The 13,864-nt window shown below is 36.7% G+C and overlaps 1 protein-coding gene across 3 annotated transcripts in view; it reads left to right on the forward strand.

Annotated features, from left to right (window-relative positions):
• Positions 1-55: 55 nt before the first annotated feature.
• Positions 56-13,864, forward strand: part of LOC121390099 (peroxisomal targeting signal 1 receptor-like) — a 47,911-nt gene continuing 34,102 nt past the window's right edge. For 2 of the 3 annotated variants that reach the window (XM_041521820.1, XM_041521822.1), the window contains exons 1-5: positions 56-186; positions 3,858-3,971; positions 5,026-5,061; positions 6,653-6,688; positions 7,351-7,474. In XM_041521820.1, the coding sequence (XP_041377754.1) occupies positions 3,876-3,971; positions 5,026-5,061; positions 6,653-6,688; positions 7,351-7,474 (292 nt within the window). In that variant the 5' untranslated portion in view covers positions 56-186; positions 3,858-3,875. The remainder of the gene's footprint in view (positions 187-3,857; positions 3,972-5,025; positions 5,062-6,652; positions 6,689-7,350; positions 7,475-13,864) is intronic. The other variant, XM_041521821.1, reaches the window with a different exon arrangement.

The following is a 13,864-nucleotide window of genomic DNA, read 5'->3' on the forward strand; positions in this document are numbered from 1 at the left end:
GAACTATGTTTTATTTTAAAGGTTAAGGTCACCGGATGTAGTGGAGTTCAGTAGAAAATAATGAGTTGTTAGGCTGACTTAAGTCCAACATCTGAGACTGAAGAAGTGAAGTAATTAAGCCTAATTAATTCATTGTTTAATGGAGCTAGCAGTGATTGTAGGACTTATTAATTAAGAGTTTTTGGGGTAAGGTTACTATACACTGGCATTCATTGGAAATAAAATGTTTGCACCGTAACCAAATTGTTTTATTTTTAATTTCTTTTAATGACACATCAAAACATGGTGTCACTTTTTGCACCCTTGTTTTGGCTTCGTACACAATAAATCCATATTTCGTAAAAGGTACAATTTTTTAATCGCAAGATTTTCTTCAAACACATTCAGATGCATTTAGTAATGTTCAAACAAAAGTTTCAATAGCAAGTTTGCATTGAAATTTTTCCAGCATTCTTAAAACGGAAACATCATGTACCCAGTGTAATGCTGTGTATGGTTATTGTAAGGCGATTCAAAGTGTCGTCATTGGAATACTGACGTCACTCAAATTCAAAATTAACAATATTATTACAATGCTTGCCACATTAAAATAAAAACTGGTCTACTAACCTTGACCCCTGTCAAATTTCTGTAACAACCGGACAAGGTTGTTTACAGGTTGGTATTTTGTTATTTTTTATAATTATGGACAAAATATTAATTTTAAGTATCAAAAGATGAAAGAAATAAAAAGTACCTTTAGTCAAATGTATCATATCAAAAAGTTACCGTTGGATATGTTTTATTTACTGTGTACGAAGCCAAAACAAGGGTGCGAAAAGTGACTGTCGCCGACCTTAATACTATCACTAACCCTTAACTTAATACTGAATGAACTGAATGCTGGAATGTTCAGAAGGCTTGCCCAAAAGATTATTTCAACACTTGAACTTATCAATTTGAGTGTTCTGTAGCCATAGTTTGTTTATATCCTTGAATATTATAATTTCGAGGGCATGAGTTTGGTCCGTACCCCCCCCCCCCCCCCCTTTCAATGGTTAGGGTAGTTGTAGGTATAGGGTTAGGCTTAGTCATTAGAGCCTTTGATATAGAGGGGTAGACCGTATGGGTCGAACTCTTTCCGTAATACCTGTACATACATAGCTAGTTTTTGTCATTTGACTGTATAATTCAGACCCTGCAAGTAAGCTTGTAAGGCGTGTCACATGGACACACACTATGCTATACTTTACCACAAGAAAGTATAGCACAGATTTGTTTTGCATAAGGGCGTCGGGTTTCTTTGTGTAGTGTTCGTACTGGTTAATAACCTGTAAGTTTAATGTCATGACTGGACTCTAAAGAATAATTAAACTAAAGCTATGTGACATCAGATTTAGGAAAAAATTTGTATATTAGACACATGGTAGCTTGCAACCATTTGGTTGTTAATTTCCAAACCATTACATAGACTTTTCTCTTGCCTTACCCCACATATCAATATCACTGAGGGGTAAGGCTGTAGGTGACTCAAACTAATACATACTAAATTCTAATCCACATTGTGTAACTGCTATGATAAATTACTCTTTTACCTTTAATAGCAGGGCTCAAACTTAATGACGGCACTGGCGGCAATTGCCATCGTTGAGATATAAATTGCCGTAGGCAAGGAGCTTCACTGATGGCACTTTTGTGCCGTCTGTAAAGTTCCTCAACAATGACCAAATGTATACACCTGGTGTACATTATCTGCCAGTATTTAACATTTGCATATTTGAAACATGTCTTCATACAACAAAATAACGTTTCAGTTAAGTTTATTTGCTGCAAAAGTCACTTTAAAAACCATTGCCATAGGCAGGCTCAAAATTGCCGTTGGTGGGCCTTTTTGACTACCGCAATTCTTTTTATAAAATTTGCTGTGGGAGACAAATTCCTCAGTTTGAGCCCAGTAATAGCCATTAGATTTCTCCCACATTTTATCCAGACATAAAACATGAACAAACCTACAGATTCCATATACTAAATTGTAACCATTTCACCTACATGTACATATAAACTTTGCTAAGATCTTCTTGGACAAAAAGCACACATTGATTCGCTTGTCTGCCTTTTTGCTTTTTTATGGAATACCCTTCAACTTCAAGAGTGGTGGAAGCTTCCAAATTATTTTACGTAATTAATATGTGTCTTGATGATTGCTTTATACCGTAACTCATGTCACAATGTTGTTAGATTACTTCACACACTGCTAGGATTTTTATAAAATCCACTTGCCATGGGATCAGTAATTAAAAAAATTTACTAGCCACGATTAAAAATATACTAGCCCTACTTTTAACTTTAAAGTGAATACAAATTTACTAATAGTAATAATCAGGTATGTCACCTAAAGAGGGAGATAGAGCTTAAAAACACTGATTAGGGAGGTAGGATATTCATATTTACAAAATAGACTTAAATGCAGCATTTGACAACTTTTTTTCACTAGCTGTTGGGCATGGTAATAGTAGTTATTGACTAGCCCAACACTGAATATCACTAGCCACGGGAGTGGGGCTACCATACTCTAGAAGCCCTGGTCACATCATTCTGCCCCTCTGTCAGCCAGTAAAACATTATCTGTGTTTTGTCCTGAAGTCCAATCCAAATTGTTAACAACTACAATAAATTACTCTCCTACCTTTAAATTTAATTACCGTTACGTTTCCCCCAAATTTTGTCTAGACACAAGTTGTGAAAAAAACATTACAATGACACAGATTCCACATGTAAGACTATAACAATGTCTCCAATATCAACTTTGTTGAGATTGCTTTGGGCAAAATACATGCAGGTTTCTGCCGTCTGCCTTTTTTTTTTTATGGAATACTCTTCAAGAGAGATGAAAGCCTCCGAAGTATGTGTTGTTATTAATATGAAATGAATGTGCTCTAGTGGTGTCTTTGAACAAAACAAACTTTAAAAAAATAATTAATATGATGTCATCACGTTTGCTTTTATATCATAACATGTTATGACGTTGTTAGATTAAGTCATATCTTTTCACCCCTCTTGGAGAGTATTTCATGAAAAGGCAGAATGGCAGCTAGCACAAAAAGCTGGAATTTGCTGCACATGTCAAGTTTTGCATTTCTCACAAACTATGAGTCCTAGATCAGTGAAACATGGTTTATAGTTATGGATGATCATCACAGTGCACTGAAAACATTTATTGTAGGCAAGACATTTAATTCTGTGGAATTATTTTTATGTATGAAGAAAAAAACCTATGCATTAGTAAGCAATGTTTTTAAAGTAAAGTTTTAAAATAATAAAGTTGACTTTGTATTGTGTAGTTGACATTTAATTCTGTAGAATCAGGACTTCTAGAATTGTTATAAAATCCACTAGCCATGGGATCAGTGATTTCAAAAATGACTGCCACTATTAAAAATTCACTAGCCCTACTTTACTTTAAATTAATACAATTTTACTAAATAATAGTAATAATCAGATATGTCACCTAAAGAGGGAGATAGAGCTTAAAAACACTAACATTGGTGGGTTGGGGTGGGGGCAGGATATTCATATTTACAAAAAAGACAACTGCAACATTTGAAGAAAAAAAATTCACTAGCCATCAGGCATGGCAATAGTAGTTATTTACTAGCCCAACATTGATTATCACTAGCCATGGGAGTGGGGCTACCATAATCTAGAATCCCTGAGAATTAATTTTATGGATGAAGACAAATGCATTAGTAAGCAATGTTATAATATGTGGAGGTAATTTTGCATATTTTAAGTTTTTAAAAACATCTTAAAAGTGAAGTTTTAAAATAATAAAGTTGACTTTGTATTGTGTAACATTCTTGTTTTCTATGACCATGTAGATAAAATTCTGTGGTGAAATGGCGGCGAGAAATTTGGTTGAAGGGGATTGTGGTGCCAACAACTCTCTGATGAAGTTGACATCACATTACACACAAGACCGTGCATTCAAACAGGTTTGTTCTGTCAACATTACAGGCCTTACATGCTTGTTAGCTATGTACCAGGGCAGTACTTAGTGGGTGGGACAGTGGGGGTAATTGCCACCCACCCCACCCCTTGTAAAATAAAAAGCCCATGTGTAGTTAAAAGTTTGCTTTTTGTGTACATGTAGATGGAGACAACTCAATATTACTAAACATTGTCTGATTCTTGTTTTTTACTACCCCTCCTTTCCTCCTCCCCCCCCCCCTCCCCCCAATTATTTTAGGCAAAGTTCAGCACTAACACCACTGGTACTGGTTGATTTCAGTTTAGGAAATATACTCTTAAAAAAATACACAGTATTAAATTTAAGGAAATAAGAGGTATCATTAATTTTGTTTAGTTTTGATTTAGAATTTTTGCATCAACTTCATGGCTACATGTATATATGTATTTGTGTCACTTAACTAATTTATTCAGCAATTGCACATTATGGAAACAATTGGCAAATTTTATTTTAATTTGAAAAATATTTTGATGTAATGATTGATATTTGTCTGTAAAATAACAAGATTTCTGCCATTTTTGAAGTTAATAGATAATTTAGCAAAATGTTCTGCTCATTCAGAGCTAGTCCTGCATATTGTCAGCCATGTTAACCTTGTCAGCCATGTTAACCTTGTCAGCCATGTTAACCTTGTCAGCCATGAAATATAATCTTCTTATCTGTATGTACATAGTTTACCACAGGCATATTACATACATGTATAATATAATATTACAGGCCTTTGAAAATTGCGCAAACGATCATTTCGCTCATGCATCGTTTGTGCAAGTCTACTTTTGCTTAACCTATTTTTCGTTCTTGCCAAAAAAATAAAGAAATTAAAAATATTTTACGCTTTAATTTGTCACTGTTGACATAACAATATGTTTGTAATGGGTTACGCAAAATGAAATGGGTTAAGGTCTGAAAAAAATTGTGTAACCCATATTTGGGTTACGCAAACTTTGAATTCTCAGAGGTCAGTACATATTATAAAGATAAAACTAAACTATTTGAAATATTTTGGTTTATAATTACAGGAGGGTTTTCGTCCTCCAGGATTTATTCCCCATCAGGTACGTATCGTTACAGGTATTTATGTGAATGTCAGAAGGTGACTTGTGTATTATCAATATCATTATTGACATAAGCTTCTTTGACACCAAGCTAATTTTAATATTTACATACATGTGTAACTGCCAAGGTGTGTAGTTGTACAGACCACACCATTTAAGGGGAGCTAACACTGTTGCTCCCAATCATTCCCCTGGAGACTAGTTCAAGTAATTTTTATCTCCCTTTAGCATGTGAATTTATGTATGATATCAATATGGTTTTATGAATGAATCTAATTTATGGGGAGCAATAATCACTTTCCTTAATATTTTCACAATGAGGTCTTTTGTGGCATTGTGCAATGAAAGTTTGTAACATATGCACACCATCAGAATCCTATCGTTAATTTTATTACTGCAAATGTATGCTTGTTATCTTATAGAATTCTATCTGTATAATTACTGTGGTGAAGTTCGAATTCTTCAAGCAAAGCTGTGGGCGGGACATAGCCCAGTGGTAAAGCGTTCGCTTGATGCGCAGTCGGTCTAGGATTGATCCCCGTCGGTGGACCCATTTGGCTATTTCTCGTTCCAGCCAGTGCTCCACAACTGGTGTAACTAAGGCCGTGGTATGTACTATCCTGTCTGTGGGATGGTGCATGTAAAAGATCCCTTGCTGCTAATTGAAAAGAGTAGCCCATGAAGTGGTGACAGTGGGTTTTCTCTCTCAATATCTGCATGGTCCATAACCATATGTCTGACGCCATATAACTGTAAATAAAATGTGTTGAGTGTGTAGTTAAATAAAATATTTCCTTCAAGCAAAGCTGCTGTAAGTAGGCCTATTGTTTTAATTAATCAATATTAATATTTGATTGATTGATTTATTATTATATTTTAAAAATTAGATTTTTCGGATCAACTCGCACATATTTTTATTTGAGATGCTAATTAGATGATTGATAGTTGTATACTAGTATCTTAGAAAGAGGCTAATTAATATTCATGATTCACTATGGATATTCTGCCAGATATTTTAATCATAAGTTTTCTTAATATTACCTTAAATTACTTTTTCAAGACACTATGGATATTCTGCCAGATATTTTAATCATAAGTTTTCTTAATATTACCTTAAATTACTTTTTCAAGACATTAATTATATTCTGAGATGAATATTTTTTAAAAATTAATTTTTCCAAGAAATAATTGTCACTAATATACTTGCTTTTATAATTGTTAGATTATTTTACCACATGTTTTAATCAAAATTTTTCTTGGTATTATCTTAAATAACTTTTTTAATACATTAACTTCTAATTAATCAAAAAAAGAATAGCCCATGGAATGGCGGCAGTGGGTTTTTTCTCTTAATTATCTTTGTGGTCCTTAACCATACATGTATATCTGATGCCATATAACCATGACTAAAATGTGTTCAATGAGTCGTTAAATAAAATACATGTACTTCATTCTTTCTTTTTTCTTTCTTTCTTTGATACATTAATTATACTATGAGATGAAATTTAAAATAATATATTATTTCAATAACTACTTTTCACCAGTATGCCAATGTACTTGATTTTATAATTGTTTTATTATGTTATTCCAGGTGTCACGCCCCATAACAGATGCAACTCCAGATGAGGTATGTACAAAGAGTTGACAGTGTTTTTTTGACACCAGGTAACTCGGGGGGCGAGACATAGCCTGGTGGTCAAATGTTCTGTGATACATGTACATGTATTCTGAGGTGTGTGAATGACTGACACAAGCATTATAACTTAATCAGACTTGAGATAGTTTGGAATTGATAAAAATACAACTTTCTGTGTTGAAATGACCTTTTAAAATCTTTTGAACAAGTTATATGTAGCAGTATTTTAATATGTTGACATACTAAAGTATGTTGTTCCAGCTAGTGCTCCACAACTGGTGTAACAAAGGCAGTGGTATGTACTATCCTGTTTGTGGGATGGTGCATATAGAAGATCCCTTGCTGTTAATTGAAAATAGTAGCCCATGAAGTGGAGACAGCAGGTTTCCTCTCTCAATATCTGTGTTGTCCTTAACCATAAGTCCGACGCCATATAACCATAAATAAAATGTGTTGAGTGGGTCATTAAAGAAAGCATTTCTTTCTTTCTTTTACTAAAGTCATGAGGTAGTATGTACATTGATTTTATTACAAATTTGTTACAGGCATGAATCACTACCTGTAATCTATAGACTATCATGACTATAACAAGTACAAAGATGGCATACAGTCAATACTTGTTTAACATTATTTTTTCATTTTTTAAATTTCAGTTAGTAAATGAATTTCTGTCTGGTCATCAAACAGCAATGGCGCCTCAGACATTCCACATGGGAAGTCTGTTACAGGAAATGAGAGAAATTGAAGAGGCAGAAATTCGACATCCCCCGAATCGAGGTATGTATACAAACCACTTTTATTTTTCAGTCTTTTTTGGATATTAACAATTGTTGGATGGGTTTTTGTAAATTTGAAATGTAAGTGCCAGTGATTTTCATTAAATCAGTTGGTTTACAGTAAGCAGTATTTTTATTTAAAGACTGAGCTGATATGGGTTTTTGGTGTGGTTTTTATTCTCTTAATCTGTCTGTTCAATAAGGGGCAAGACGTAGCTCCGTGGTAAAGTGCTCACTTGATGTGCAGTTGGTGTAGGATCGATCCTCGTCGGTGGGCTCATTGGGCTGTTTGTCGTTCTAACCAGTGCACCACAACTGTTATATCAAAGGCTGTGGTATGTGCTATTCTGTCTGTGGGATGGTACATATAAAAGATCCCTTGCTACTATTGGAAAAATATAGCGGGTTTCCTCTCGAAGACTATATGTTAAAATTACCAAATGTTTGACATCCAGTGTGCTCTAGTTGTGTCATTAAGCAAGAACCAAACACAAAAACTGTTCAATAAAATGTTTCTGTTGTGTTTTGTGCTTTCCTTTTTAAACTGAATTTCCATCTTTAATTCTAATTCAGTTTCTAGCACACCGTCCTGGGCACACGACTCAACTATTTGGCCTGTCTGTCCAGGACATGAGTTAATAGTTTATGTGTTTGTGGTTGTTGAGAGAGACGTTTGTGTAGTAGCTTTACTCCACATCACTGAGCCATTAAAGATGTCTTCGAGAACTCATTTATTGATTCTAAATAAAAAGGAAATCTGGTAACCCATTTGATTTTGAGGTAATCATATCCTCAAAACTGTTCAATAAAATGTTCAATTTGTAGAGGCCTTAGTAAAACTCACTCTAGACGGGAGCCTGTACCGGGATGTGAACTCAGTACCTACTAGCTACTGGCTTAATCAAGGAAAGAAATGTTTTATTTAACAACACACTCAACACATTTTATTTACGGTTATATGGCATCGGACATATAGTTGAGGACCACACATATATTGAGAGAGGAAACCTGCTGTTGCCACTTCAGTGTATTAGCAGCAAGGAATCTTTTATACAGTATGCGAACCAACCAAAGTGGCACTTTGGGCGATTGGCTTGTCGGTTTTGAAAACAAAATATGTTTCCAAAAAATTTCAACATTTGCACTTCACCCAGCACGTGAAACTGTTCATTGTTGTTATATTGACCATGCTTCAACTTTGTTATCAACAGTTTTAAGTCATGAAACTGAAATATAACATTCTTTTGTAAAACCGACACACGAGCTGTGGAAGAATTCATTTTATATGATGGGGATCGTTTTGATGCAAGTGACTGTTTTCGATGTGCCGCAGATTAAAATAATAATAATTAAAAAGCAAAACAAATTGGTTGGGGGTTGGGGTGGGTAGTTGTTTGAGGGACGACTTTGTTCCACACCAGTAACAACTTGCTTTGATTCTGCAATGTGTGTGTACCTGTCACTTGCTGTGAGCCTGTGACCTCTTTATTTGTCGGTTGTTGTCAACTGCCGATATCATGTTATATAAATTTAATGAAATAATTTGTTTAAAAAAATTACAAATAAAAATTCTTATTAATATACGAAAAAGAAAAAGGAGGTCACTGCATGTGGCTGGGAGGGGTGTGTTATTGCGGTTTCGAGAGAAAAGAAGCGAAATCGACAAACAAAAATTACAGGTGGCTTGCCTACATGACATCTGTCACAAGCTGCTAACAAAAAAAATCACTTTGTTTGTATTATTATTTAGGTTGGTTTTTTTAAAATTCATTTCTTTTTTCTTTTAATAGTTTTTCCAATGCAGACGCGTATGAAGGAATGTAAGTGGGGGGGGGTGGGGGTCTAGATTGGTGAGCTACATTTATGGGTGGGGGTTACAAAACAATATAGCAATACAGGCGCATGTTCAGAAAATTGTGCAACGGAGTGTCTAGACTGGCGAGAGAGGTTTTTAGGATAGGTTGGATCATGTTCCACTTGAAAATATATTTTTAAAAAGAAAATTTCGGGAGGGGGTATGTTGACCCTGAAACACTCTCTGCCGAATTTACCAATAGTCCAAATGATCGCGGGTCTGCAGCCAGCTTTGTTAATAGATTTCCAAAAGGAACTTGGGTACAAGTTTTATCTGGGGCTGTTTTCATTGTGGATGTATTCCCTTTAGCCCCCACTTGCCTTTTCTCAATAACATTATAGAATACTAAACGAGCTTGCCTGTCATACCATTTTTATGAAACGAGTGAACAGTTTTGATACCAACACTGTTCACGAGCAGTGAGATGCAAAATGACGTCATTCAAATACCGACGTCATACAAATAATAATAATAAAAATACCCAGCAAGTCGTCTGCGCGTGCCAATATTACACTAGTTAGATATTAAGTAATTGTTATGACATGAGTAATATCTTACACTGGTGTGTAATAAATAACCCCAATAACTTTTTTTTACTAGCTGTACCAATATCATTATGTTTACCGCCGATTTGACCAACGATACGAAAGATCATTTCGTCTGCGAGCTGCTTGGTTAAATAAATGCGGGTTAGAGTAATTTCCAAAAGGAACTTGGATATAGGTTTTATCTGGTGCTGTTGTTACAGGCCCGGTATATTATTTCTAGCCTCCAATTACATTTCGTCTGCTAGCTGTATCAATTATAACATTGTATACTTGTTTACCGCCGATTTGACCAACGATCCCAACGATTGCCGGTTGTTTACATGCTGCTTTGTTACTATACGAATTGGCGTGATTTCCAAAAGGAACTTGGGTAGAGGTTGTATCTGGGGCTGTTGTTGTTGCGGGTATATTCTCTCTAGCCACCTTTCTCCACTAGCTGTACCAATATCATTATGTTTACCGCCGATTTAACCAACGTCTGCAAGCTGCTTTGTTAAATAAATATGAGTTAGCATGATTTCCAAAAGGAACTTGGATATAGGTTTTATCTGGTGCTGTTGTTACGGTCCACGGTATATTCTCTCTAGCTCCCAATTACATTCCCTTTACTGGCTGTATCAGTAACATTGTATACTTGTTTACCGCTGATTTGACCATCCCAACGATCGCGGCTTGTGTGCTGCTTTCAGTGGCGGATCCAGAAAATCCATTTAGGGGGGACCCCAGTGACATGAGGTGGAATGCCAAGGGAACTTTGGGGGAGGTTTGGAGGGGAATCATAAAAAAATTAAAATTAATATATAATAAAATTATCGCAAAATATTTTAGGGGTGGACCCCTGGTCTCTCTCTCTCTCTCTCTCTCTCTCTCTCTCTCTCTCTCTCTCTCTCTCTCTCTCTCTCTCTCTCTCTCTCTCTCTCTCTCTCTCTCTCTCTCCCCTCTCTCCCCTCCCCCCCCGATTCGCCTCTGGCTTTGTTAATATACAAATTGGCGTGATTTCCAAAAGGAACTTGGTTACAGGTTTTTATCTGGGGCTGTTGTTGCGGGTATAGTCTCTCTAGCCACCATTTACTCTTTTTCCACTAGCTGTACCAATATCATTATGTTTACCTCTGATTTAACCAACAATTGGAATGATCATTTCGTCTGCGAGCTGTTTTGTTAAAAAAATGTGAGTTAGCGTGATTTCCTAAAGGAACTTAGATATAGGTTTTATCGGGTGATGTTGTTACGGGCCCGGTATATTCTCTCTATCAATAGCTGTATCAGTAACATTGTATACTTGTTTACCGCCGATTTGACCAACGATCCCAACGATCACCGCTCGTTCGTTTGTGTGCTGCTTTGTTAATATGCGAGTTGGCGTGACTTCCAAAAGGAACTTGGTTACAGGTTTTTATCTGGGGCTGTTGTTGTTGTTGTTATGAATAATGAAATCAAATATCGTAGAATTCATTTACACACATACTGAATTACAAATGTGTAGGCATAGTCCCTACACCCCCATCATCAGACGAGGAACTTTGTTTAGCAAAATGTGTTACAGGCTCGTAAAACAAAACAGACCCTCACCCAATAATATTAATAATTATATACAATGATGCTCCCCACAACCTAACCACCATCCGAAGTATGCAAAAAAATTATCTTTTACGGTTTTGTTTTGCCTGTCTTGCAGCAAATCACCAGACGTCTTGAATACACACTTCCATGGGGAGCAAATCACTAGACATCTCAAATACACAAGACTTTCAAGGGAAGCAAATCACCAGAAGTCTCGAATATTCAATCGGTCAATTGATGTTCACTGTGTGTATAATTCCACATGTTCATGTAATTCACCAGAAATGGCCCCATATAATACACAATTGCAAATGAGTCAGTCTCCCCTGGGTTGTTATGCCACGATCAGGCCCTTCTAAGGGCCCCTATGGGCAACCTAAGGAGACACCTCAGCACCAACTAGGTCCCATTAACGAGCTACTCTCGGCATACTAAGTTCAGAAACATGTAGCTCCCCTTTTTTTATTTTTGGCGGATCCTTAAAAAATGTGCCCAATTTCCTTCATTCAAACTGTGCACCCTTTCCCTTTGGCATTAATTCTACGGGACATTCCAAATTCCATAGCACAAAACCAACCCCCTGTTACCGACTGGTCGGGCTGCTGGTGCTCTCTTGCACCTGACAGTGTAGGCGGTCCCTTCTCCCACCCACCCCATCACAGTGGTGTACCGTGGGTTGCCAGCGCCTGGGGCAAGGCATATATTGCGCCCCCTAACCAGTGGACCGTTAGCACTCCCCAAGTCCCTTCCACCAGTCCAGAATTTGGTGCCCGGGCAACTGCCCAGGTGGCCCCGCCCATGCTACGCCACTGTCCAACCCTTTCCTGTCCTGGACGGAGGAGCCGGTTCAGGGCCCATATTTTCGAAGCCATCTTAGCTACGACATATCATAGCTAGTTACAAGCAAAATACGAATGTAGATTTAAGATACGACGGATTTTCAAAGGTATCGTAAAGTTCTCTTAGTGTGCATGACTTGCGATATTTGTTGTAAACAAAAATGGGAACTCTCATTAAATGAAGATAGAAAAGATAGGGTATTTCATGGTGACATCCTCAAGGAAATTCCCTCTAAAACGTCATCTCGGTACAGCTGACTTTTCAGAATGGATACTATGCAAGTGTTCGAACCACCGACAAAGAACACTTCCATAGAAGTGGAAATTTTAATATCGGATGTGGGAAAGAAGTCCAACATTCGTTTTTCTTCTTTTGGCTGGTTAACATATACACATAAATCAACTTTTAAAATTATTTGATTATGAATAGTTTAGATGAGTGGTAAAGCCCTCGCTTTATGCGCGGTCCATCTGGGGACGATCCCCATCGGTGGGTCAGTTGGACTATTTCTCGTCCCAGCCAGTGCACCACGACTGGCCGTGGTATGTGTTATCCTGTCTATGGGTGGTGCATATAAAATATCCCTTGCTACTAATGGAAAGATGTGTCGTGGTTTTCTCATTAAGACTATATGTCGAAATTACTAAATGTTTGACATCCAATAGCCGATGGTTAATAAATCAATGTGCTCCAGTAATGTCGTTAAACAAAACAAATTTTAATTTTATATTTTAATAACAAAAAATTACAAATCCAAGAAAGTAATGGATACAGCCTGAGGGACCGTTCAAACAATCTCCCTCCCCATGTGATGCTAAACCACACACCCCACAATTGATTTTAATTATATAAAGCTTGGAGACCTCCCCCATTTCCAAACAAGACATGCTATGGGTGTAATATAATTTTAAGGTGGTGTTTATGTACTTGTGAATAAACTGATTTTATTTGATTTGGTTTAGAAAGCGCTGATCAGTGGCGTGGGGGGAGGGCATGGGGTCATGCCACACACCCCAGTCAAGTCTTTTAAAAAATGTTAAATTTTATCAAATCATACATACATAGTGTGGGTTCCCCCCCCCCCCCATATGGGTCACCTGCATATACATTGTAACAAGACATGCATATCTGTGCCATTGGCGTAGCCAAGATTTTATATGGGAGGGGGGCAATGGTGCAGATACATGTATGCATGCATTTTAAAGTTACAGTGTCTCGTTACCATATATTAATATCATGCACAAATATGAAATACAAGTTCAACTGCACTTTTAAAACATTTGTGTGTGTTTGCTATGAATGAGAACATCAAAAGTAAACGCTCGATTCGTCGCCTGTGCGGCCATTGCTCAGCAAACCACAAACGACAGCGTGTTGTCAGTTTCAGTTAACAGGTGCGTTTGCGGATTTGAACTTGTAGGGTACATCTCAAAAAATTAAATGAGAATTCTTGCGCTGTACAAAGAACGTTCAGTTGAGGATACGTACTATTCTTTCATTAAGACAGGTTTTGATCTTGACAACGTACTATCGACAATCGTACCTTCCTGTTTAAGAATTACTATTTTATAAAGTGTTAGTAGAA

This window comes from Gigantopelta aegis, chromosome 15 (genome assembly GCF_016097555.1).
Source record: "Gigantopelta aegis isolate Gae_Host chromosome 15, Gae_host_genome, whole genome shotgun sequence".
Classification (NCBI taxonomy): domain Eukaryota; kingdom Metazoa; phylum Mollusca; class Gastropoda; order Neomphalida; family Peltospiridae; genus Gigantopelta; species Gigantopelta aegis.